At 36.9% G+C, this 23,509-nt stretch overlaps 1 protein-coding gene across 1 annotated transcript in view; it reads left to right on the top strand.

Annotated features, from left to right (window-relative positions):
- FERMT2 (FERM domain containing kindlin 2) overlaps window positions 1-23,509 on the top strand; it is a 70,692-nt gene that overhangs the window by 29,316 nt on the left and 17,867 nt on the right. Inside the window, exons 3-6 of the mRNA XM_022570548.3 lie at window positions 10,603-10,737; window positions 20,304-20,529; window positions 20,971-21,073; window positions 22,453-22,560. Of these exons, the coding sequence (XP_022426256.1) occupies window positions 10,603-10,737; window positions 20,304-20,529; window positions 20,971-21,073; window positions 22,453-22,560 (572 nt within the window). The remainder of the gene's footprint in view (window positions 1-10,602; window positions 10,738-20,303; window positions 20,530-20,970; window positions 21,074-22,452; window positions 22,561-23,509) is intronic.

Here is a 23,509-nt window from a genome sequence, read left to right as displayed (position 1 = left end):
TAGAGAAAGACCGTGCACAGCAACGAAGACCCAACACAGCCAAAAATAAATAAATAAATTTAAAAAGTAGCATTGGCTTTTTTTCTGTCAAATTTTTCAGTCATATTACTTGGAATCAGTTGGATCCTTTTGACACTTGCTTTTAAGCTCTGTTAGGGCAGGTCCAGAGCCACCATTAGTCCAGGGCTAATTTCCTTCTGGGGATTCTTCTCAATATCCTGTGTATTAGGAAGACTTTCCCCTCACAAATGCACAGATCAGTATTCACCCAGATCCCAGCGGATAACTACAGATCTCCAGATCTCTCTGTGGAGCTCTCTTCTCTCTGGTACTCTGACCCACAAATTTTAGCCATCTTGGCCTCCCTGGATTCCACCTCAGATCTCTCAACTCAGCGAGACCTGACTCTGTTTGCCCCCTCCCCACCCCGAACTACTTCTAGGCAGTAAGCTGGTACAGTCAAAGAGCTCATTCTGGTTTTTTTCTCTCCTCTCCTGTGCTCCTTGTTGTCTAATACCTGAAAAAGTTTCTTTTCCTTTCGTATTGTTTAAATAAAGCAGGAGGGTAAATCAAATTCTTGTTGCTCCGTCTTAGTTGAGACCATTCTTAACTCATCCTTGATTTTCTTCTAGCCATGTACCTTTTTTAGAAAGCCATCATTTGCTCATTGAAGCATTATTTATAATAACAAAACCATTTCTTTCACAGAAATTTCAAATTGAACATGTTCAAAACTGAGCTCATGGTATTCCTTTCCAAATCTCTGTGTTCTGCCCTTCCCACTCTGCCCCTCAGAAGTCTCCATAGCAGTAAAAGCACCATCCCAGATATATGTCAGAAACTTGGGAGTGATCCTTAGTACCACTCTCTTCCTTATACACATTTCATCCATCACCCAGAAGTGTTAATTTTGCCTCCAAGATATATCTTGAATCTTTCCACATCTTTCCATCTCTACCATCCTTACTGCTCTCATAGGCCACACCACCACCATCTCTCTTCTGGAATGTTCCAGCAGCCTCCTAAGTGGTCTGCTTTATCCATCCTTGTTCCTTCCAATTCATTCTTTACACAATAAGCAGAAAGATTTTGAAATTATTTTTTTAATCAAAGCCATAGATAACAGAGTTAAAGCTAAAAAAGCATATAACATAAAATGACTTTTCTGTCCTATTTCTCCCCAACCCCAAGCACATTCCCTACCACTTTCTACTTTTTTACTGTTTCTTTTAGTTCCGTAATTTAGATAAAGTGCTTATGCTGTTCTTTTGCGGTACGCGGGCCTCTCACTATTGTGGCCTCTCCCTTTGCGGAGCACAGGCTCCGGACGCGCAGGCTCAGCGGCCATGGCTCACAGGCCCAGCCGCTCCGTGGCATGTGGGATCTTCCTGGACCAGGGCACGAACCCGCATCCCCTGCATCAGCAGGCAGACTCTCAACCACTGTGCCACCAGGGAAGCCCTGTTATTTCTTGATTTATCCATTTTAGATACCTGCTCACTTCTTTTTTCTCAACTTTTTCTTTCTCACTTTATTATAACTATTATAATTTTTTATTAAATCAGTACCATTGTTTGCATTATTTTAACAAGGTGAGTATTTTTACTTGCTGAACCAAAGTGTATACTTTTACCTTTTCTAACTTATATGCCTTTTTGTTTATCATTTACTTAGTTTTGAAACTTCTCTGTTGTTGATTCTTCTACATTCTAGATTCTCTATAATTTTGATGATCAAATACATTATCTGATAATAATCTCCTCCCTCCCTCCTTTTTTTTCTTCCTAAACACACTGTGAAGTCCCTCCATCCTCCTGCTCCAATCTGGAGTAGATGGCTTCTAGGTCAAGTTGTACAGTTACAGCCCCAGAACTTCCCTCCACCATTGTCCAGGGAAAGTGTCTTCTCTCTCATACTTGATCCTTGCATTTTCCTCAGTGTTGATTTGCTATTTTATTTTGATGGACTATATCCTCCGTCATCAAAGGTAGATGGGATGTAAATTTTTGAGGTGTCATATTTGAAATGTCTTTATTTTGTCCTTTGATAGGAATTGTTGGGTTGAAAATTAATTTCCCTCAGAATTGGGAATTCATTGTTCAGTTGTTTTAGCTTCCAATATTGCTATTTATAGTCCTGATAGTGTTCTTAATTTTTATCCTTTCTTTGTAGACTGCTTTTTCTCTCTGGCATGTTTTAGGATTTTTTCCCTGCCATTTTGAAATTTCATAGTAATGTGCCCTAATTCCTCCCCTGTGTTTGTTTTCTTCTTTTCGTTGCTAGTAATTAGTCTGATATTAGTTCTTGGATTGATCCTCTTACCTGACTTTATATTTTGTCTGTTGCTTTTTTATTGTGGCTCTCAAATTTTATTTTTCAGTGTTTTATATTTCTATCTGGATCTTTATTACCCAGATATTCATGAATACATTTAAGAGTTGTAGACTTTATATAAGTTAAACCTTAACAAAATAGTTAAGTGGTGGCGCAGTGGTTGAGAGTCGGCCTGCCGATGCAGGGGACACGGGTTCGTGCCCCGGTCCGGGAAGATCCCACATGCCGCGGAGTGTCTCGGCCCGTGAGCCATGGCTGCTGAGCCTGTGCGTCCGGAGCCTGTGCTCTGCAACAGGAGAGGCCACAACAGTGAGAGGCCCGCATACCACACACACACAAAAAAAATCTTTTTAAAAATGGAAAGGACCCTTCCTCCCCCTTGTTAATATCCAAGAGCCCCTTCTTATCTCTGTTTTTTTTTTAATTAAAAATAATAATTCTTTTTTTTTTTTTAATTTTTGGCCACGTTGGGTCTTTGTTGCTGCGTGTGCAGGCTTTAGTTGCGGCGAGCAGGGGCTACTCTTCATTGCAGTACGTGGGCTTCTCACTGTGGTGGCTTCTCTTGTTGCGGAGCATGGTCTGTAGGGTGCAAGCTCAGTAGTTGTGGCGCACAGGCTTAGTTGCTTCGCGGCATGTGGAATCCTCCCAGACCAGGGCTCGAACCCGTGTCCCCTGATTTGGCAGGTGGATTCTTAATCACTGCACCACCAGGGAAGTCCCTCTGGTTATTTTTTAACATCCTATCCATCTTTCACGGATGCCATTGTCTTATCTTTGAGATTTGTAATTAAGAGGTTTATGTTTTATTCTATTCTGTTCTTTGCATTATTTCTGTTTCCCTAAGTTGTTCTTTTTCATTTCATTTGCTCTCTTTCACATTGGAAGGTCTGTGAGTTTTCCATTGCTGCCATACACTTAGCAGCCTAAAACACACATTTATTATCTCACAGTTTCTGTGTGAAAAGTCTGGGCACAGCATGGCTCAGCTGGATTCTCTGCTTAGAATTTTATAAGGCCAAAGTTAAGGTGTCAGCAGGGCTCTGTTCCTTCCTGAAGGCCCTGAGAAAGAATTCTGCATGGTAGAATTGGGTTCCCTGTGGCTCTAGGACTGACGCTCCCCTTGGCTTGTCTGCTAGCTTCCACAGGCCTTCTGAATTCTTTGACTTGTGGTCTCTTCGTTTGTCAAAGCCAGCAACAGCAAGTCCAGCTCTTCTTACTCCTCAAATCTATATGACCTCCTCTGCTTCCCTCTTCTGCCTTTCTCTTCTGTTAGGCAGGCTTCCTGTGATTGCACTGGACCCACTGAGAGAATTCAGGATAATCTCCCTAAAATCAGTTGACCAGTAACCTAAATTCCATTTGCAAAGTCTCTTCACAGTAGTCCCTAGATTAGCGTATGATTGTATAACCAGGGACAGGAATTTTAAGGAGATATCTCTAGAATTCTGCCTACCACAGAGTCCTTTCTATAATGTCTGTCAGTCATTGATTGTCCATTCTAATTGTCCATTCATACATATACCTAATAGGAAACTCTAGTTGAACGGGGTTTAGCTTGTCACCCTTTTGCAGGGTATTTAGACATTGAGCACACTTTTTCAAATGTCAGTATCTAAAAGATCTCTTCCCTAGGGCTTTTCAGATTTTCCTGTAAGGAATCCTAGAGGGTGCGTATCTAAGGGGTAGGTGTAATCCGATGTGGGGCAGGATTCATTTTTCTTGTCTCTCTGTTTTCAGTACATGAACATGCTTGATGTTTGGCACAAGTGAGTCAGTGTGTTTCCCATTGGTACTTCCTGCAAACACCTTGATTTTCTATTTGTCCACTTTGCTAAGTCATTTGCTTCTTTCCCATCTGGCTTTTGTCTCAGCATTCTTCTGATGTTGCTTATCTGATGTTTTTCTCCTATTATTTTTGTCCTTTTAGGTTCATGTTTTATTTCTTTACATTTTGGTATGATTTTTGGAAAGGAGTGAAAGTAAATGCACAAACTCAACATACATGTTTAACTGGAAACGCTCCAGAAAATTTTATTTTTAAACTAAAATGATTATATTTTACCTGAGAACCCTTCTCTGCTCCTTAGTTTCCCACTTCCTCAGCCCCATAGTTTTGGAAATATATATATGTACTACATATAATTACATAATTATATAATTTATTTAGTCTGTCTTCCACTAGATTTGTATTCTACTTGATAACATTATGTTGATTTTGAACGTTAAATTTTATTGCTATGTAGTTTATCCTTTTGTTATAAATAGATCCTGGATCATTGCTTTGTGTAGTGACTCATAATGCTAGTATATCTTTATTATTGAACGATAATTTAGCACAAAGGAAAGATAGCACTGTATTTTGGTGTGCCTGTTTTAAAGTTTTTATAACTCATAGTCCTCTAGGTGTGTTTTATTTTAGTATAAACCTTGTTTAATTACTTATGCTCCTCCCCAAGTCCAGTCTTACACATGTGATTCAGATTCCTAAATTCACTAGTTTAATTTCTCCTTGATATAAGACACAGTAAATAATAAGTCCTAAATTCCTGTATCAATGAAATAGTATTTTATATGGATTTACTTCACTTTTTCTGTTATTGTTGTAATGAAGTGAAAACCACTTATTCACAGACTTCATGTGTAGCCAATGGCTACGTTGCTCCAATTAGAGAAATAAGATGTAGTCCTTCTCCCTCCTCCCCTTTCCCTAAGCTACTAGTTCTCAAGGAAAAGTTGGAATCAAAATTACTGATAGCGCTTTCTTTAAAATAGAGATGTAATTGACATATAACATTATATTAGCTTCAGGTGTACAAAATAATGATTCAGTATTTGTATATATTGTGACATGATCACCACAGTAAGTTTCGTTAACATCCATCACTAGAACTTTCATAAAACAAGCTGTTGGAACCCCTGAGTCACTAAGAGTATTATCTGGGGGTGTGGCGTAAGCATATATTTTTAATATAATTATTTTTACATCACAGGCAATTCTCATGGGCACATACAAGTTAGGAGCTGCTTCATCTGCCTATGACTGACCAAAAAGCTAGTTAACAATACTGATTTTTCTAATAATAGTTGGCTTGCGAGCTGACAGGAAATGATCTAGGAACAAAAATCTCAAAGGATGAATCATGTAGTACAGTGTTTCTCAAGCAGAAAGGACATACCAGAAACATTTAGGAGGCTTTTTCCAATTATACATGCTTGCTTTCCCCTCTCCCGCTAAACTTGTTAATGGCAAATTGTGATAGAAGCGTGTCATATCTCTCAGGCGTGATTAGTTTTATGTCCCTACATACTTTTAGATTTTTCACCCTGTACCAGTTTATGATTTACTTTGGGGAAATGAATGGGTGGAGAGAGAGATTACCACCCTGCCCACACTTAATACCGAAGCAGAGGGGACAAATGATTATTCAGAAGCTAGGAATTTTCTAAAGCCTTTATTTTCTCCCAACATGGCAGTGATAGCAAAGCTGAGGGTACACTGAGAATTGAAAGTACAACCCGTAAATCATTAGGTCTCTTAGCATGTTAAATCTTGTTTCTTTTAAAAGTAGCCTAGGGAATGATGATTCACTTCTGCTAATTAGATAAATATGGCTCAAAAGACATGCTTGAAATACCTTCTGAGTTTCTGAATCTACATAATGATAGAAATTAGCGCTACTGATTCAAACCCCAAAAGTTACTTTTGAGGGTAAATGGGTTAACTTTGTTACCGACTTGTGCCCTTGGACTCTTTAATCAATAGAAATCAATAAAAGGCCAGACAAGGAATTCAGCAAGGCTTTACTGGGGCTTGTGCTGCAGCACAAGAGAGCAGAAACAAGCGACAGTTTCCCTTCCTGGCTCTCTGAGGAGGGCGGGCTGGTCCCTTAAATGGGGTGAGGGTGGGGGCAGGTTGGTGGGCTGTGCTGGAGCCACGGCTTAGATGGTCTGCCCACCCCTTGGTGCTGTGTGTAGGGATCATGCTCAGTACCCTAGTTTTGCTTCCCAACACCTCCAGAATGGCAGTTGGTTTGTGGCCTTTTTGTATCTTATTGTTCATAATTGCCCTAACTGCACATGCATGCAGCTATTTTTAGTCCCTTATAGTTTCTATGTATTCTGTTGCTTCAGCCGACATTTGTCCAGGTGCAAGCACTCTGGTAAAGGGTACCAGGTCCCAGCCTATCTCAACCTGAATGTACAAGACCGAAGAAAATCTGTGATTTTTAATTTTGTAACTTTATTTATTCATGCATGCATGCAGCGCTAGTCTTAGTTGCGGCATGAGGGATCTTTAGTTGCGACATGCAGACTCTTAGTTGTGGCATGCATGCAGGATCTAGTTCCCGGATCAGGGATCAAACCTGGGCCCCCTGCATTGGGAGCGGGGAGTCTTACCCACTGGACCACCAGGGAAGTCCCATAATTTTGTAACTTTAGCTAAAGAATATGCTGTCCTATTTTTAACTTGGAAAAGACATGCCAGGGAAGCTTTTAAGAAAGTGACAGAATTTAAGAATTTATTTTTATCGTGATTTCTGCTGTTTAGTACCTAAGACGTACTTAGCCCAAATTTATTAATTTATTAATAAGTAAGGAGCAGTTACGTTCACCTATTCTCTGCTAAAGTATTTGTTGAGGACAATTTTACTGCTGATTCCATTTTCATGTTTCAGAATAATATTCCCCCCAAAACTGCATGTAAAATACAGAACAAGGGACTTGCCTGGTGGTCCAGTGAGTAAGACTCTGTGGTCCCAATGCACGGGGCCCGGGTTCGATCCCTGGTCGGGAAACTAGATCCCACATGCATGCTGCAACTAAGAGTCCACATGCTGCAACTAAAGATCCCTCATGCTGAAACGAAGATCCCGTGTGCCACAACTAAGACCCGGTGCAGCCTAAATAAATAAATTAATATTAAAAAAATAAGACTCAACTTATAAAAAAAAATATACAGAACAAAACAAAAACCTAATGTGTACCAGAGTGTTCCTAACAGTAAAAATCAAATAACCAACAGAGAAACAAAAAATCCATATAGTTATTAAAAGATTTATTTGAATTTCTTTTTTAAACATGGTACAAGATATATATAAAATAAAATTAAAAAGAAAGTTCAGTGTGGTTTTCAGTGATTGCTACCATGTTAATCTTTATATGCAATTTAACTTTGAAGAAATCTAATAGAAAAATGAGTGAAGGAAGGAAATAATATAAATGGCTAAAAACCCATGAGGAAGTGTACAACATCAGTATTAATCAAAGAAATGTAAATTAAAACAAGGAGATAAACATACTGTTTTAAAAGTAAAGCCTTAAAAAATAACACAAGTGCCCATCTTCCTCCATTTTTGCCTTAAAATTATTATAACCTTTGATCCAGTAATTCTATTCCAGTGAATTTCTAAAGAAATAAAATGTGGAAAAATATGTATATAGATAGATGTTTGTAGAACCATTATTTATAATGGGCACAGTATTAGAAGAATGGTTAAATTATGTTATATTAATACAATTTTATACATCTATTAAAATGATCACTGATTCACATAGTCATATTCCATTTTTCAAGAACAGATTTTACATGTCTTATACTTTTTCATAATTTCCAAATTTATACCATAATTGTATACTTTTTAAAATTAGGAAAAATCCATTAATACTTACAAAGTACTTGTCAGGCCCTGTGCAAGAAACTTTACCCATATTAATCATTGAATTTTCACAAAAAACCTCCTGCGGTAGTATTAGTCTCATTTTACAGCTGAGGAAACTTGGATGCTGGCAGGCTAATAAGTAGCTTGCGCAAGTCATACAGCTCGTAAATAGTGGAGCTGAGATCCAGGTAGTTTGGCCGTGTGCCTCTGCCTCAAATTGTGCCCCATCAGCGCTGCAGCAGGCGTGGTCCGCCCTAGTTTGAGTTCCCCTACTGATAAAAAGCTTCCTGAATTTGTGACGCTGGATTGAATCTAGTGAGTACTGTGGGTTCCTGAAGGTACAAACTACCCCCTGTCGAATTCCGATCCAGTGACTTAGCAGTCTGCATCATTACAAGTTATGCAGCGACTTGGATTTTGTTGTCTGTGACATATGGGGTAGTGTCACCAAACACTGTGAGATACGACCTGGTGCTTCTTTTTTTTGCTGCTTTTTTCTTTTACTGTTTTTCTTTGCTCTCCCTCTCCTTACCCTCTTTATTTTTTAATTAACTTTATTTTGGTATAATTGATGTACAATAAACTGCACCCATTTAAAGTGTACAGTTGGATGAGTTTTGACAGAAGCTTACATCTCTGAAACTACCACAATCAGGATATAGAACATTTCCATTAGCTCTCAAACTCTAGCCTAACAGTCATTGCTCTGCTCTGTCACTATAGATTTGTTATCATTTTCTGGAATATTGTGAATGGAATCATGCAGTATATACCCTTTTCTAATTGGCTTCTTCCACTTAGATAATGATTTTGAGATGCATTCAGGTTATTGCATGTATTAATAGTTTGTTTCTTTTTACTGATGAGTTGTGTTACATTGTAAGACTAGTATTCCGCTGATATGAAAGGATCACATTTTGTTTATCCAGCTGGGTTATTTCCAGTTTTGGCTTTTGTGAGTAAAGCTTACAAATATGCTTTTCATTGTCTTAAGTAAACAACTAGGAGTGGAGTGTCTGAGTTGTATATGTTTAACTTTATAAGGAACTGCCTAAGTGTTTTCAGAAATTCTCATTTCACATTCCCAACAGCTGGTTATGAGAGTTCCAGTTCTTCCACATCCTCACCAACACTGGGTATTATCAGTTTTATTAATGTTGGCCACTCTGATGGGTGTATATGTGTTTTGTGTTGTTTTAATTTGCACTTCCCTGACCAGTAATGTTGAGCATCTTCGCATATGCTTCTTGTTTATTCTTATGTATTCTTTGGTGAAGTGCTTGTCCAACTCTTTAGCCCACTGGTCTGCTTATTATTGAGTTGTATGGGTTCTTTATGTATTTTGGATACAACTCCTTTGTCAGATATGCATATTTTGTGAATATTTTGTCCCAATACACAGCTTGCCTTTTGTTTTCTTAACAGTCTTTCAAGGAGCAGGGTGGTGGTGGTGGTGTTTTCTTGTAGTAAAGGGCAGTTTTTTTATGGGGGGATGTGGGTGTCCTGTCTAAGAAATCTTTGTCTACTTAAATTTTCTTTTAGGTCTATGATACATTTAGAATTAATTTTTGCCCATTGTGTTAGGTGAGGGCTAACGTTCTTTTAGAAAAATACATGAATCTCTTGTTTAGCACTGTTTATTGAAGAGATTTCCCTTTTCCCTTGAATTGCTGTGACGCCTTTGTCCAAAATAATTGACCGCCTGTATCTGGGTTTGTTTCTGGGTCCTCTCTTCTATTCCATTCATTCATACGTCTTATCATTTAGCCAGTAATTGCACTGTTTTAATTGCTGTAGTTTTATGATGTCTTAAAATCAGGTGGTATAAGTCTTCCAGCTTTATTTTAAATTGCTTTGACTTATAAAATTTATAAGGAAATGAGAACGATTCTACAATCAACTTGTTCAAAAGAGTAAGCTGGAATTTTGATTAGAATTCCATTGAATCTTTAGCTAAGTTTTGGGGGAACTGACTTCTTAACCATTCTTGCAATTTATGAACATGGTATATAATATGTAATGTGATATTTATACTTATTTGGGTCATTTTAATTCTTTTTGTTACTTTCCTGTAACCATTTTGCTTCTCATCAGGTTCTTCACATGAAAACGAATAGAATAAACACAAAAACTTGTAGCCATTTGATATCAAGGTAGAAAAGTTTGAGTCGACTAAAATTTTGAGATTTGGTAATGATGGGAAAATATTTTCTTTACATTTACTTCACATATCTTGTGTTAACTTATGGCATACAGAATGAATGAGGGCTACCATATAATATAAACCTTAATTTCTTACAGTTTTGTATTTAAAAATATGTAAATAAGAGTTCCAGTATTTTCTTTCTGTACCCTAGTAGATTATTATCTTTCCACTTTGAGGTAACTACATTTATTGGATAGTTATGAATTAAGAGTGCTTTGGTATATTGTCTTTAAAAGTGTCATACTCCAACCTTTTGCATAGCATTAGTATCTGGCAAAACACACACACATACACAGAAGGAAATTACAAATTCTTTTCTTGAATGGATTAACAGATTTACCAAGTGTGATGTGTTTAAATTTTCTGTTATGCTAGTAAAATAATGTTATTTTATTTTAACAGATATCAGACACCCTGAAGAGCTTTCTCTATTGAAAAAACCCAGAGATCCAACAAAGAAAAAAAAGAAAAAGCTAGATGACCAGTCTGAAGATGAGGCACTTGAATTAGAGGGGCCTCTTATCACTCCTGGATCTGGTAAGGCTTTGACTAAGCATGGGCTCAGTGTGAGAACCATGGACTGTATGCCTCTGTGTGTGTGTATGTGTTTAATTGAAGTATAGTTGATTTACAATATAGTGTTAGTTTCAGGTGTACAGCACAGTGATTCATTTATACACACATACACGTGTGTGTGTGTGTAAATCAGAAAAAGAATATGTATATTCTTTTTCGGATTCTTTTCCCTTATAGGTTATTAAAAAATATTGAGTATATACTGTGCTATACAGTAGGTCTCCCTCTGTGTTCTTGATATTGGGATAAATGGACTGTGTAGGCCAGGAGAGTGGTCAAGTTAAAGAACACTCTCCCTCAGCATCTTTTCCCTCAATCTTGAAATCATCACCAGAGTCTGTTATGTGCAGATCGTCATGTCAGGTGGTAGCAGTCGCGTCAATAAAAAGAAAAGCTGGTTCTCTGCTCAGGAAGAGTCAAAAGGAGACAGTACCTTAACTGGCCTCAGTTCTTTGCTTTGTGGAAATGGGACAGTTTTTTTTTTTTAGCATTTAGTTCCATTTTTTGGGTATTTTGTGAAAACCACCAGTATTTAGTTAAGGCATTATTGGTTTTATCAGGTTACTTAAAACTGTCTCTATGCTTTGCATATGCTGGTCTCTTAGTGCCTCTCTTTTCCCTTTAAGGTGTTGCTCCTTTAAGAAGCTTTCTCAGATTTCCTTCTGTTACCTCCCCGACCTGAATTAGGTTATCCTTCTGTCATAAGTCACCAGACTTTTCTGTGTTTGGTATTATACTACATGTTCTCCCCTAATAATCGTGAGCCCCTGCATGAAGAGACTGTTTCTTACCTTTTTGTTACCAGGACCCAACTCAGCATATGGCATGCAATAGGAACGTAGGCAGTGTCTTTTGAGAAGCTAGATGACTAATTAATTAGATTACATGGTTCTTTAGTCCCAGGAAATTAGTTTCCCATGTTTCCATTGGCCACACATTTACAAATCCATTTCTTAGGATAGATCCCAGCAGCAAATAAGTAAACTAATTTTACTATTCAGTTCATTCCTGGTTTTTTAAGTTCTGGGGTGATGATGATGGTAATGAAAGTACACAGTGAACACAGAGGTCATGTATGCCCAGACCTATTTCATACACTTTACTCGTGGAAACTCATTTAATTCTCATTGCAACCCATTGAGGTGGATTATGTTATTACTCACATATAAGGATGAAAATATTATGGCACAGTAAGTTTAGGAATGTCTAAGGTCACATACCTTGTAACTTTTATGTCACTACTCATGTACTGATTACATTTGGGAGATACCAAGAAATGAGACAATCCTTACTCTTAAGTAGTTTATAGGCTCGTTGAAAAGCACAATTACAGGTACTGTATTTAAGGAGGTAATACATCAATGTTAAATGAGTGTGGCAGAAAATAATGTTATAAGAATTCAGAAGACAAAGCAATTCCAAATAGGGTATATTCAGTTTTGGGATTGGGGAGGTAAGTTTGTGAATTAGCTAGGATTCCAGTGGCTAGGATTTTGATGGGAAGAAAAGGCAATCCTGGTAGAAAGAATGATATTAACAAAGAACATCCTGGCAAAAGAAAAGTACAAGACGCGTAAATAAACCATTTGAGCCAATTCATGGGAGAGAGACCTCCAAGGAACTTCTGGATCACACTGGAGGGTATTTAATGTCAGGCTGAGGAATATATAGGCTAGTGCATTGTAGAGTCATTGGTTTCTGAATATGTTACAAAATGAACAAATCGTTATTTTAGAAAGAATATCAGATTTAATTCCAGTAAAATGTGGAGCAGGGAATGAGGGGAAAGAGTAGTGGTAGAAGCCTACAGATTAGGAGGTGAAAGAGAATAAAAGAATGTGTCTGTCATTAGAATAAGGTAAAAAATCTGATTTAGACTTGACTATATAGATGAAGGTATCTGACAGTAGACACAATCCCTGCTTTAAGTTATTTTTTTAGTTTAAATGGAAACTCATTTAATTCTTAAGACAAAGAACTACATAGAAAAGTATATTTATGGGATGATTTTGGAGTGGTTGAAATCAGTCAGGATTGGTCTTAGAATTGCAAGTGAGAGCTTTTATATAGTGCTTTAAGAAAATACAATTTGAAGACAAAAGATAATGAATTAAGACAAGGGAAAGCTCCAAATCTTTTAAGAGTAAGTAACTATGGGTTTCTTTTCTTTCTTGTTTTAAATTGAGGTGTTACATACAGTAAAATGAACAGATTTTAAATTACAGATGAATATTTGAAGATGTATATACCTTGTAACCGCCCAGAACTTGATGTAGCATATAGCATGATACCGACACCCCAGAAGGCCTCTCGCATGCCTTTCCCCAAATAGCCACTGTTTGCCTCTCTCATCACAGAATAGTGTTACCAGTTCTTAAACCTCCTGTGAATGGAATCATACACTGCGTGTGCTCTCTTGTGTCTGTGAAGTGACTGTGTTTTCAGTGAAAGAATTTAAAAAAAAAAAAAAGGTTTTGTCTACACCCAAGCAGTTTAATTAAAAACATTTCTACACTCAAGCAGTTTAATAAACATTTGGGACTTCCCTGGTGGCGCAGCGGTTAAGAATCCGCCTGCCAATGCAGGAGACCCGGGTTCAAGCCCTGGTCCGGGAAGATCCCGCATGCCGCGGAGCAACTAAGCTCGTACGCCACAACTACTGAGCCTGTGCTCTAGAGCCTGCAAGCCACAACTACTGAGCCTGTGTGCCACAACTACTGAAGTCCATGTGCCTAGAGCCCGTGCTCCGCAACAAGAGAAGCCACTGCAATGAGAAGCCTGCGCACGTTAACTAAGAGTAGCCCCCACTTGCTGCAACTAGAGAAAGCCTGCGTGCAGCAGTGAAGACCCAATGCAGCCAAAAAAAAAAAAAGTTAAATAAATTAAAAAAAACATTTGAGCTGATGTGAAATCCTAAGAAAGTACACAAAGATAGTGACATGTAGAAGACTGATTATCTGTAGAGAAGAAGTCCCATATACACATGAAAAGTAACGTGATTAATTTTTTTAAAAATTTATTTATTTAATTTATTTTATTTTTGACTGCGTTGGGTCTTTGTTGCTGCGTGTGAGCTTTCTCTAGTTGTGGCAAGTGCGGGCTACTCTTCGTTGCTGTGTGTGGGCTTCTCATTGCGGTGGCTTCCCTTGTTGCAGGGCACGGGCTCTAGGCGCACGGGCTTCAGTAATTGTGGCACGCGGGCTCAGTAGTTGTGGCTCTCGGGCTCTAGAGCACAGGCTAAGTAGTTGTGGCCCACGGGCTTAAGTTGCTCCGCGACATGTGGGATCTTCCCGGACCAGGGCTTGAACCCACGTCGCCTGCATTGGCAGGCGGATTCTTAACCACTGTGCCACCAGGGAAGCCCCAACATGTGATTAATTTTTAAAACAAATATTAAATATCTAGTTTGCATGACTTTATGATTTATCAGTCATGTTAGTCAAGTATTGGAGCAAATACTGAGAAATATGATCACTTGCATGTTGTGCCCATAATAACTAGCAACAGGTCCATATGTCTCAGTTTATGATATCTTCGGGGTGTCAGATACTGTGCTCAGTGCTTCACAGATGTTCCTGTACTGCAGGGTGTGGTAAGGAGTAGGTGTAATTTTCATTTTACTGAGGAGGAAACAGGCTCTGTTTCCCTTAGTGCCCATGTGCTTCTTGAATTGTGAGCCATCTCAGTGTGAGCATGGTTAACAATTATATATATGTGTGTATATATTCAATAAGTGATGATTATTATTTATTACATACATTATCTTTCATTTTATCCTCACAGAACACCTATGATTCTGGTGGCGCATTATCCCCATTTTACTTACAAGGAAAGAACATTACAAGGGTTAAGTAATTTGCCCAAGGTCACAAAGCTAATTAGGGACATAGCTAGGATTCAAATCCAGGTTGCTCTGGCTCTAGCACTCATGTTTCTAACCATCATGTAACATCATCTCTCCAATTATAACATTTAAAGTAAATATTTTATGAATTCTAATACAAACATTTGATAAAATATTGGTGTGTAAATTATACCTCAACAAAGCTTTTTTTAAAAGTAATGTTTCAAGAGGTAAAGCGTCATGAGTGAATTAATGATTCTCAGACTTTAGTCAAACTCTTATACAGAATTATGATAAAATTCTCAGTTTTTAAATACCTTGCTTACAGACTGTACTCAAGTGATACACTCTTGAGTCCTCTGCCACTTCATAGCTGTAACTAGGTAAATATCTAATCTCCAAATACCTGTGACGAGGGAACCATTTAAGTAGCCTGATCCCATGTTTGGGGGAAACAATTTTTCCAAGTAAGAATTAACTTTACTGTATAGTACTGACTTACAGACTACCAATTTCAGGATTTATTATGTAAATAGAAATAGAAAATTACTTCATTAGAAACTTTCCTAAGAAATCTTAAAAGCAGCTAGACAAAGGAAAAGTCTGGGTCCTAAAGTAATAGAGAAAGTAATCAGTACTCAGTACTTAACTTGCTTGGCACTGTCAGGAAAATCACCATGCAGGATGCCATTTTTCCTAACTGGAATTTGCCATTTTAAACATCAAGACATTTTTTTAAATACGATTCTTTAATTGTAAAAGCAAAGGGAGTTCCCTGGTGGCCTAGTGGTTAGGATTCTGGGCTTTAACTGCTGTGGCTCGGGTTCAATCCCTGGTTGGAGAATTGAGATCTTGCAAGCTGTGCGACGTGGCCAAAAAAAAAAATTATAAAAGTAATGCATGCTCATAGTAAAAATTCGTAGTAAAAATATTACAGAATTATGTTTTTGTTTTTAATGATGAAAGTGGGACCGTGTTATACATGCATTTATAATTTGTGTTTTTTTTCACTCAGTGATACATACTAATGGACTTTATATCATTTTTTTAAATAACTTTATTTATTGTATTATTGATTTATTATTTTTGGCTGTGTTGGGCCTTTGTTGTTGCGCGCGGGGGCTCTCTCTAGTTGTGGCAAACGGGGGCTACTCCTCATTGCGGTGCACCAGCTTCTCACCGCGGTGGCTTCTCTCGTTGTGCAGCACATGCTCTAGGCACATGGGCGTCAGTAGTTGTGGCACACGGGCTCAGCAGTTGTGGCTCACAGGCTCCAGAGCGCAGGCTCAGTCGTTGTGGCACACGGGCCCAGCCGCTCCATGGCATGTGGGATCTTCCCAGACCAGGGGCCGAACCCATGTCCCCCGCATTGGCAGGCAGACCCTCAACCACTGCACCACCAGGGAAGCCCCTATATCATTTTTTAATTACAAAAGTTATACATTAGTACAGCCTCATTATAAAAAATGAAAGTACCATAGTATAGGACATGTACTAAACCAAAGCTGAAAATTTGACTTCAGTTTATTCCCTTGGTACTCCCTATCAAGAAGTAGCCGTTTCTTAATCACTGTGTGTAACTGTATTGTAAACAGTTGGAGTACAAGTTGCCAGTACCTTTTCTGTATGTTTTATATCTACTTGCATGTCTAGTTTTGTTTTCATAACATTAATGAGAGACATATATATTATATATTTGTTCTGCAGTAGGAGTTTTTTTCATTGACCAGTATGTTTTGGTGATCTTTTTGTGTGTCAGAGTAGAGGTCTCCCTACTTCTTTGTATATAGTGTCAAATTTTTCCATGTAGAAGAACTACATTTAACTGTTTCTCTAGCTAACTAGTATCTAATTTTTCTGTCAAATATACTCCAGAAAGTTTCTCCAAGATTCAGACATACAGTTGACCCTTGAACAATGTGGGGTTGGGAGGTCAACCTTCTTGGAAATCGAAAATATGTGTATAACCTGTAGTTACCCCTCCATACCCGAAGTTCCACATCCACAGACTCAACCAACCACAGATCGCGTAGTACTGTAGTATTTAGGATTGAAAAAAATCCACATGTAAGTGGACGCACACAGTTCAAATGTGGTTGCACATTCTTCAAGGGTTGACTGTACTCCGAGAAAGAGTTATGAAGGCGACGGTTTTGCACTCCCATCAACGGTATATGAAAGTGCCCCTTTTCCGACATTCTGCCCAATACTGAATGTTGTAAATCTTTACAAAATGTTTGCCAGTGTGACAGGTATCTCAGAATTACTTTTTTATTTCCCTGGTAAACACTGAGTGTGAACAATAGTTGAATAATATTTCATGTATTTATTAGCCATTCCTGTTTCTTCTCTTAATTTTCAGTTATGGACTTTGTCCATTTTATCTGTGTTTTTGTTTTAGTGATACTAATCTTTTGATGTGATAAGTATTTTCCCTATACTGGCATTCTGTATTTAAGTTTGTCTGTGCTCTTTTTTACTATACTGAAGTCTTACATTTTTATGTAGTCAAATCTGGCATTTATTTTGTAGTTCTCTGTTTTCACTGTTAATAAAATCTTCACAAATATTACAGAAAATTTTCTATATTTCCTTTTAATACTTTTATAATTACTTCATATTTATATATTTTAATTTATCTGTAATATCAATATTCATATTTTTAATTCACCTGTAATGTGTTTTCTAAGTATGGTATGAGCTAGATACCTTGATGGAAAATTTTCTTAAGTTATTAAATACTTTAGTATTTTTTTAAAAAGGATATATGTGTATATAATCACGAAGTTATGAGGCAGATTCTACTGTATTAAAATATAGGGATACTCTCAGGAGCTATTAGGTTACATTGGGTTTTTAATATTTATAGTAGGTGTCCCAAGACTGTAGTGCTTATTGAAGTCTTTGTTTCTCATCCTTATAGTTTTTAAGTTATCATTGCATGTTGTTCAGCAAACTCATATTTTATTGCTACTTCATCTTACCCTGTATTAGTTTTCTGCTTCAGATACGGCTTAAATTGGGCAATCACGAATACAGGCTGGTTGGGATTATCACTCAACTGGGACTTAAACACACATACCCTCTGACCCAGCAATGCTGCTAGAATTGGGGAATAGGTACAGAACTGTTTATTGGAAGGCACTGTTTGCAATAGCAGTGGTGACATCGATAATAAAACGCTAAAATGAATAAATGCACACCAACTGGGAATGGCTTAAATAAGTTACGGTACCTGGGAGGCGGTGTATCTAGCTGCAGTCAGACTGCTGATTTACAGTTTGGCTCTGCAACTTAATAGCTCTTGACATTGGACATGTATATTAACTTCTCCTTGCCTCAGTTTGCTCCTCTGAAATGACAATAATAGGTTTGTTGGGAACATTAAATGAGTTATTACTGTAGGTTGCCTAACAAAAAAGAACAAATGGGAAAAATGAAGTGATCAGATACGATGTGTAGATTACACAAAGTATAGGTAAATAAGAGGGAAGGGAATTGATTGGGTGGCTGATTCTATTAAATGATGTGTAATGTAGGGGAATATATTTTCTGTTTTAGAAACTTCATAAAGAAGTTTATAAATCAATTCTGACTTTACTCAGTTCTGAATAGTAATTATAGTTCATACCAGGAATGAATTTTCAGTCAGTATTCTGACATATTTAGTAAAAGATTTGTTTGCTAGATCTTTGAAATAAACAATGAGAAGATTCTGCCTAGAAGGTAATGTTATTTTTCCACACCGCATTTACATGTATACTCCCTATAGCAGAATTATTCTTGGCCCAGATGAGCTGGAGTAATGTTTTCAGCCCTTTTAATAAGTAACTCTTTCAGAAAATGCCCTTGTAGTTTAAGGTTCTTGGTTTTAAAGGTACAACTAAATATCCCAGTGTTCTTCCTTGAAGGCTGAAAAGGAGCATTCACAGCTTTCTTTGTTGCTTATTTAACAATGTTCACATTCTACAAGTTGTTTTAAGTATCCATTGGGAGAATACATTTAGGGGTATCAAATCAGATACCTGGAGGCTAGTAAGAGATTTTTTTTTTTTTTCCACTTTGTGTTCTCTTCCTAGACTCCATCTTGACAACTTGAAAAATCTCTAGCATTACCACCACTTTTTCATAGGTAATTGTTTCTATCATTGTGTGTTTGGGGGTGGTATGTCATTAGAGATGAAAGGAGAGAAATTCCTAAGCATATTCCTAAATTAGGCAAGGAAAACAGCCATTCCATTAACATCATCCATTAACAGTGTGACACCCATTTACACATTTTCTTTTTTAAAATTATGACTACAGGATAAAATATATTAACAGAGTTAGAACTTTGAAGGGGTGCTTTTACTTAATGTCATTCTGAATTTTTTTAAAGTCTTAATTTAATTTAATCTCCTTAATTTTTGTAGTCTAAATGACAGAGGATAGATCATCAGTGGACTAATTCAACAATTTTTTTTAATGTTGCCTCTACTACATACTTTAACACTTGAGAAAGCAGATTAAAAAGACAGTATCTCTACAGCTTCAGGGGTTTAATTATAAAATGCACCTTGTTAGCCTCTTTCTAGGGCAATATTTATATATCCCTTTGCTCGAATACTTTATTTGTAAATCTGTTGGAGCCAGTTTAGCTATTCACTGAGAAAATTATTCCCTTAATTTATGTGAATTTATTCAGTTACATTGAGCCGTCTTAAAACAGGGTACAGTGATTTCAAAGGGTGATAAATGTATACATGTTTGTCACTAACACATGACTAGAGCACAACCTTTTTTTTTAATGACTTTTAAAAAAATATTTATTTATTTATTGGGCTGCATTGCTGCAAGGGCTCTCTAGCTGCGGTGAGCGGGGGCCACTCCTCATTGTGGTGCACGGGCTTCTCATTGCGGTGGCCTCTTGTTGTGGAGCACAGGCTCCAGGTGCGTGGGCTTCAGTAGTTGCAGCATGCGGGCTCCAGAGCGCAGGCTCAGTAGCTGTGGCACATGAGCCCAGTTGTTCTGCGGCATGTGGGATCTTCCCAAACCAGGACTCAAACCCGTGTCCCCTGCATTGGCAGGCGGACTCTTAACCACTGTGCCACCAGGGAGGCCCAACCTCATTGTTCTGAATTGGACAAAACTTGTTTTACTTAGATTATAGCTTCTAAGGTTCTTTACTCTTAAATACACTTGGAATATTTACTTCAGTTTATGATTCACAATTAGGAAAAAATCTGTATTTTCTTCTTCCCATTTTCTTTTCATTTTCATTCTTTGTTTCTGTCTTCTATTATTGCCTTTCTTTACCTTCTGAATTCCTTTCTTTCCTTTTCTATAGGCACTGATGTTCTTTACATTGGCCCTCTGAAAGGTGAGCCTTGGCACAATTAAAAAACAAAAGTGTTGGTCTATCTGCTTCAGCAATATCCTTAACTTATATTCTAACTCTATTGAACTGATTTTTTCCCTAGAGTTTCCAACTTAGTTATATTTTTTGACCTTATTGTTATACATGTTATACAAGTAAAGTTAATTTCACTTGTTTTTAAGAGAGGTGAAATAATGTACTAAAGCTTTTCCTTCCAGAATGAAGCTTGTGTTTCTCAGTATGCTTTATATCATTATAGCATGTATTACTGAAAACTAAGATAACTATACTTCATACTTACTACCTGTTTTTCATGTTATTTATTAGGAAGTATATATTCAAGCCCAGGACTTTATAGTAAAACAATGACCCCCACTTACGATGCTCATGATGGAAGCCCCTTGTCACCAACTTCTGCTTGGTTCGGTGACAGTGCTTTGTCAGAAGGCAACCCTGGTATACTTGCTGTCAGTCAGCCAGTAACGTCACCGGAAATCTTGGCCAAAATGTTCAAGCCTCAAGCCCTTCTTGACAAAGCAAAAATCAACCAAGGGTAAGTTTTTTGTTTTGTTTTGTTTTTTTGCTGTTTACCAATTACTTTACAAGTTTTTTTTTTTTACTGAAGTTATAGTTAATTTATACTATTGTGTTAGTTTCAATTGTACGGCACAGCGGTTCACTTATATATATGTGTGTGTGTATATATGTGTGTGTGTGTGTGTATGTATATATGTATATATAGTCTTCTTCAGCTTCTCTTCCCTTATAGGTTATTACAAAATATTGAATATAGTTCCCTGTGCTATAAAGTAGGTTCTTGTTGGTTATCTATTTTATAAATAGTAGTGTGTATATGTTGATCCCAGCCTCCTAATTTATCCCGCCCAACCAAGAGTAAGTTTTAAAGTATAGATACAATTTAAGAATTTCTTTATCCACATAGAGGTAGAATTAATTTTGTCTTGCTCTGTTACACTATTGTTAATTTGTCCAGGTGGCTTGATTCTTCAAGATCTCTCATGGAACAGGATGTGAAGGAAAATGAGGCCTTGCTGCTCCGATTCAAGTATTACAGCTTTTTTGATTTGAATCCAAAGGTACCGAGGGTTTAGAGGGATCTCTTTTGTTCCTTTTTGTTTGCTTTTTGGAAGTTGGTGGGGTAAGGAATTGTTTGGATATATATATAGCAAGTCCTGAATAATATTAAAAACTCAAAGCTTTGGACAAAGGCACCTGTATTTTAAAGTAGTCTGTTGTTTTAGTAAGTTGGAAGCATAACTAAACCCTTTTCTTTTTGTTAAATAATTGAATTTTTGGTTGATTTGTATTTTAAAGGAACTAGTTAGGTACTACGGAATTGGTAAAGTTAGTTTATGTGTTTTTTTTTTAACATCTCTCTTCAACTGTACATAATTATATATCCCAGAAGATGTTGCTTCAAAAAAAATTCTTTTTAAGTCTATATTTCTCTCAATTTAATAGCCAAACATTGTAATATGTTTTTACTATCAGACGGTTGGCATCATCTGTGCTACTGAAGTACTTTGCCTTTCTGATAAGATTTAAATTTGCTGTAGAGATCTGGAATGTTTTCCCCCAGAAAACACATGGCACAGAGATTTGAGTCTTTTGCTTTCTTGTCATCCTTGCGGGTTGAGGGGACCTCTCTTATCTGCTTCTCATCCTTTTCATGTCTGGATTATAGCCTAGATTTTAATGTATATATTTATCATTTTAAATTATGTGCTTAAATAATTCTTCATACAACAGTAAAATGTATATAGTAGAATTACAAAAAGTCATTTAAATCCCTTTTTAGGCTATATCATACCTAATTTTGGTAAAGCCAAAGCTGTTCTGGGAACATAGTTATATTTGCATGGGGTGGGAGGGGGCTATGTATTTTGTTACCATTCTAAGATAGTATTGTTACAGTATTACAATTGATTTTTATTAACGTAACTAAATGGATAATTCAGTAACATTTAAGTAAATCTTTTCTACAAATGTGTGTGTGTGTGTGCTTATGTGTGTTTGTGTATGCCCTCTATTTTGGATTCTTAAAATAATTACTGTTTCCAAGGACCTGCCACTTTTGTCTGGGTATGCTTTTCCACAGTGAGCAAGATGTTCCCCGAAACAATTAATTTACTGTCTGATTATGACATGTTAGTGTGGTAAATTGCAACAACAATACTGAAAAAACAGTCAGTTCTACCTTACTTTAATGTCTTCAAGTTAAATTCCTTTTATTAAGGTCTGTAATACCTAATGTTTTTTTCCCTGGAAAATAACATACAGAATCTGCTTCTCATACTGAATATGTAAAAATCTTATGGCATATTTTAATGCCATTTTTAATGAAAAATTAGATGTGGATATATTTAGGGATACGTAACCCTATAGGTAGCTTTTTTCCTTATTGTTAATGTAAAAGGTAATATATTACAAAAGAATTGTATCTCTTTTGCTGCAGTATGATGCAATCAGAATTAATCAGCTTTATGAGCAGGCCAAATGGGCTATTCTCTTGGAAGAAATTGAATGCACCGAAGAAGAAATGATGATGTTTGCAGCCTTGCAGGTAGTGGCGAGTATTGGTAAATGGGACTTTTCAGGGGAAAGGGTAGGGAATTATTTAAATGGTAAAGAGGCATAGTAATTCCAGTAGCATTCTGATAGGTAGTGTTTTACTTTTTGCTATGTAGAAAGTGAACAGACACTTAGAAGGCAAAATATGTGTGAATTTAATTTAATTTTTGTCTTATGTAAGAGATTAGTGGTATACTTAATAGTTACTTTTCTATATCCTGTAGGAGAAAAATATCCTTCCACCCCTAGATGTATATAAGCTTAAAACTGTCCAGTTTTCCCCTGGAAATAAAATCTATATTAAGAATCAGATTTCTGAAATGAAGCTTTGCATAACTTGATAAATAACTGGGGATGGTAATATTTGTAAAATGGGCTATGGCAGAAATTAATACCTTTTAAGATGATAAAATTTTAAGAGACTAGTGAAACTAAACATAGATAAGTTTTTAGAATGGTAATCCTTAAGAAGTAGGTAGCTAATGTTAAACTAGTATTTTTCCAAATGTGGTTCTTGCTTACCACCTGTTTCAGAATTACAGTAGGGCTTATTAAAAAATTAATTGCCCACTTCATTACTGCTGTTCCCACTGGTAAAGTAACATTAAGGTGGCATCCACAAATCATTCTTGGAGACACTGAGGTCTGATTGACCACTAGATTAATTTTTCTAGATTAATAGTTTCAGATACCTGCGTGAGGCTTTGGCGAGTGTTCTCAGATTATGGTGGAATTCTATTTAAGTACTGGAAGCAAGGTTGACATTCAGTTATGAATATCTTTCACTATCACAATGATTTAATTTTTTCCTTAGAACACAAATAAAAATGCCCTCAATCTTCCAAATGTTTTTATGTACCCAGAAGAGTTTCTCAGTTAAGACTCAAAAAAGTTGTCCTTTAGAGAGGAAGAGCAGCTCATTTCTCCTTAGTTTTACACAC

Source organism: Delphinapterus leucas, chromosome 2 (genome assembly GCF_059928025.1).
Source record: "Delphinapterus leucas isolate spDelLeu-1000000601 "Yukka" chromosome 2, BTC_Dleu_Yukka2, whole genome shotgun sequence".
Classification (NCBI taxonomy): domain Eukaryota; kingdom Metazoa; phylum Chordata; class Mammalia; order Artiodactyla; family Monodontidae; genus Delphinapterus; species Delphinapterus leucas.
This window is presented reverse-complemented; position numbering and strand designations above follow the sequence as displayed.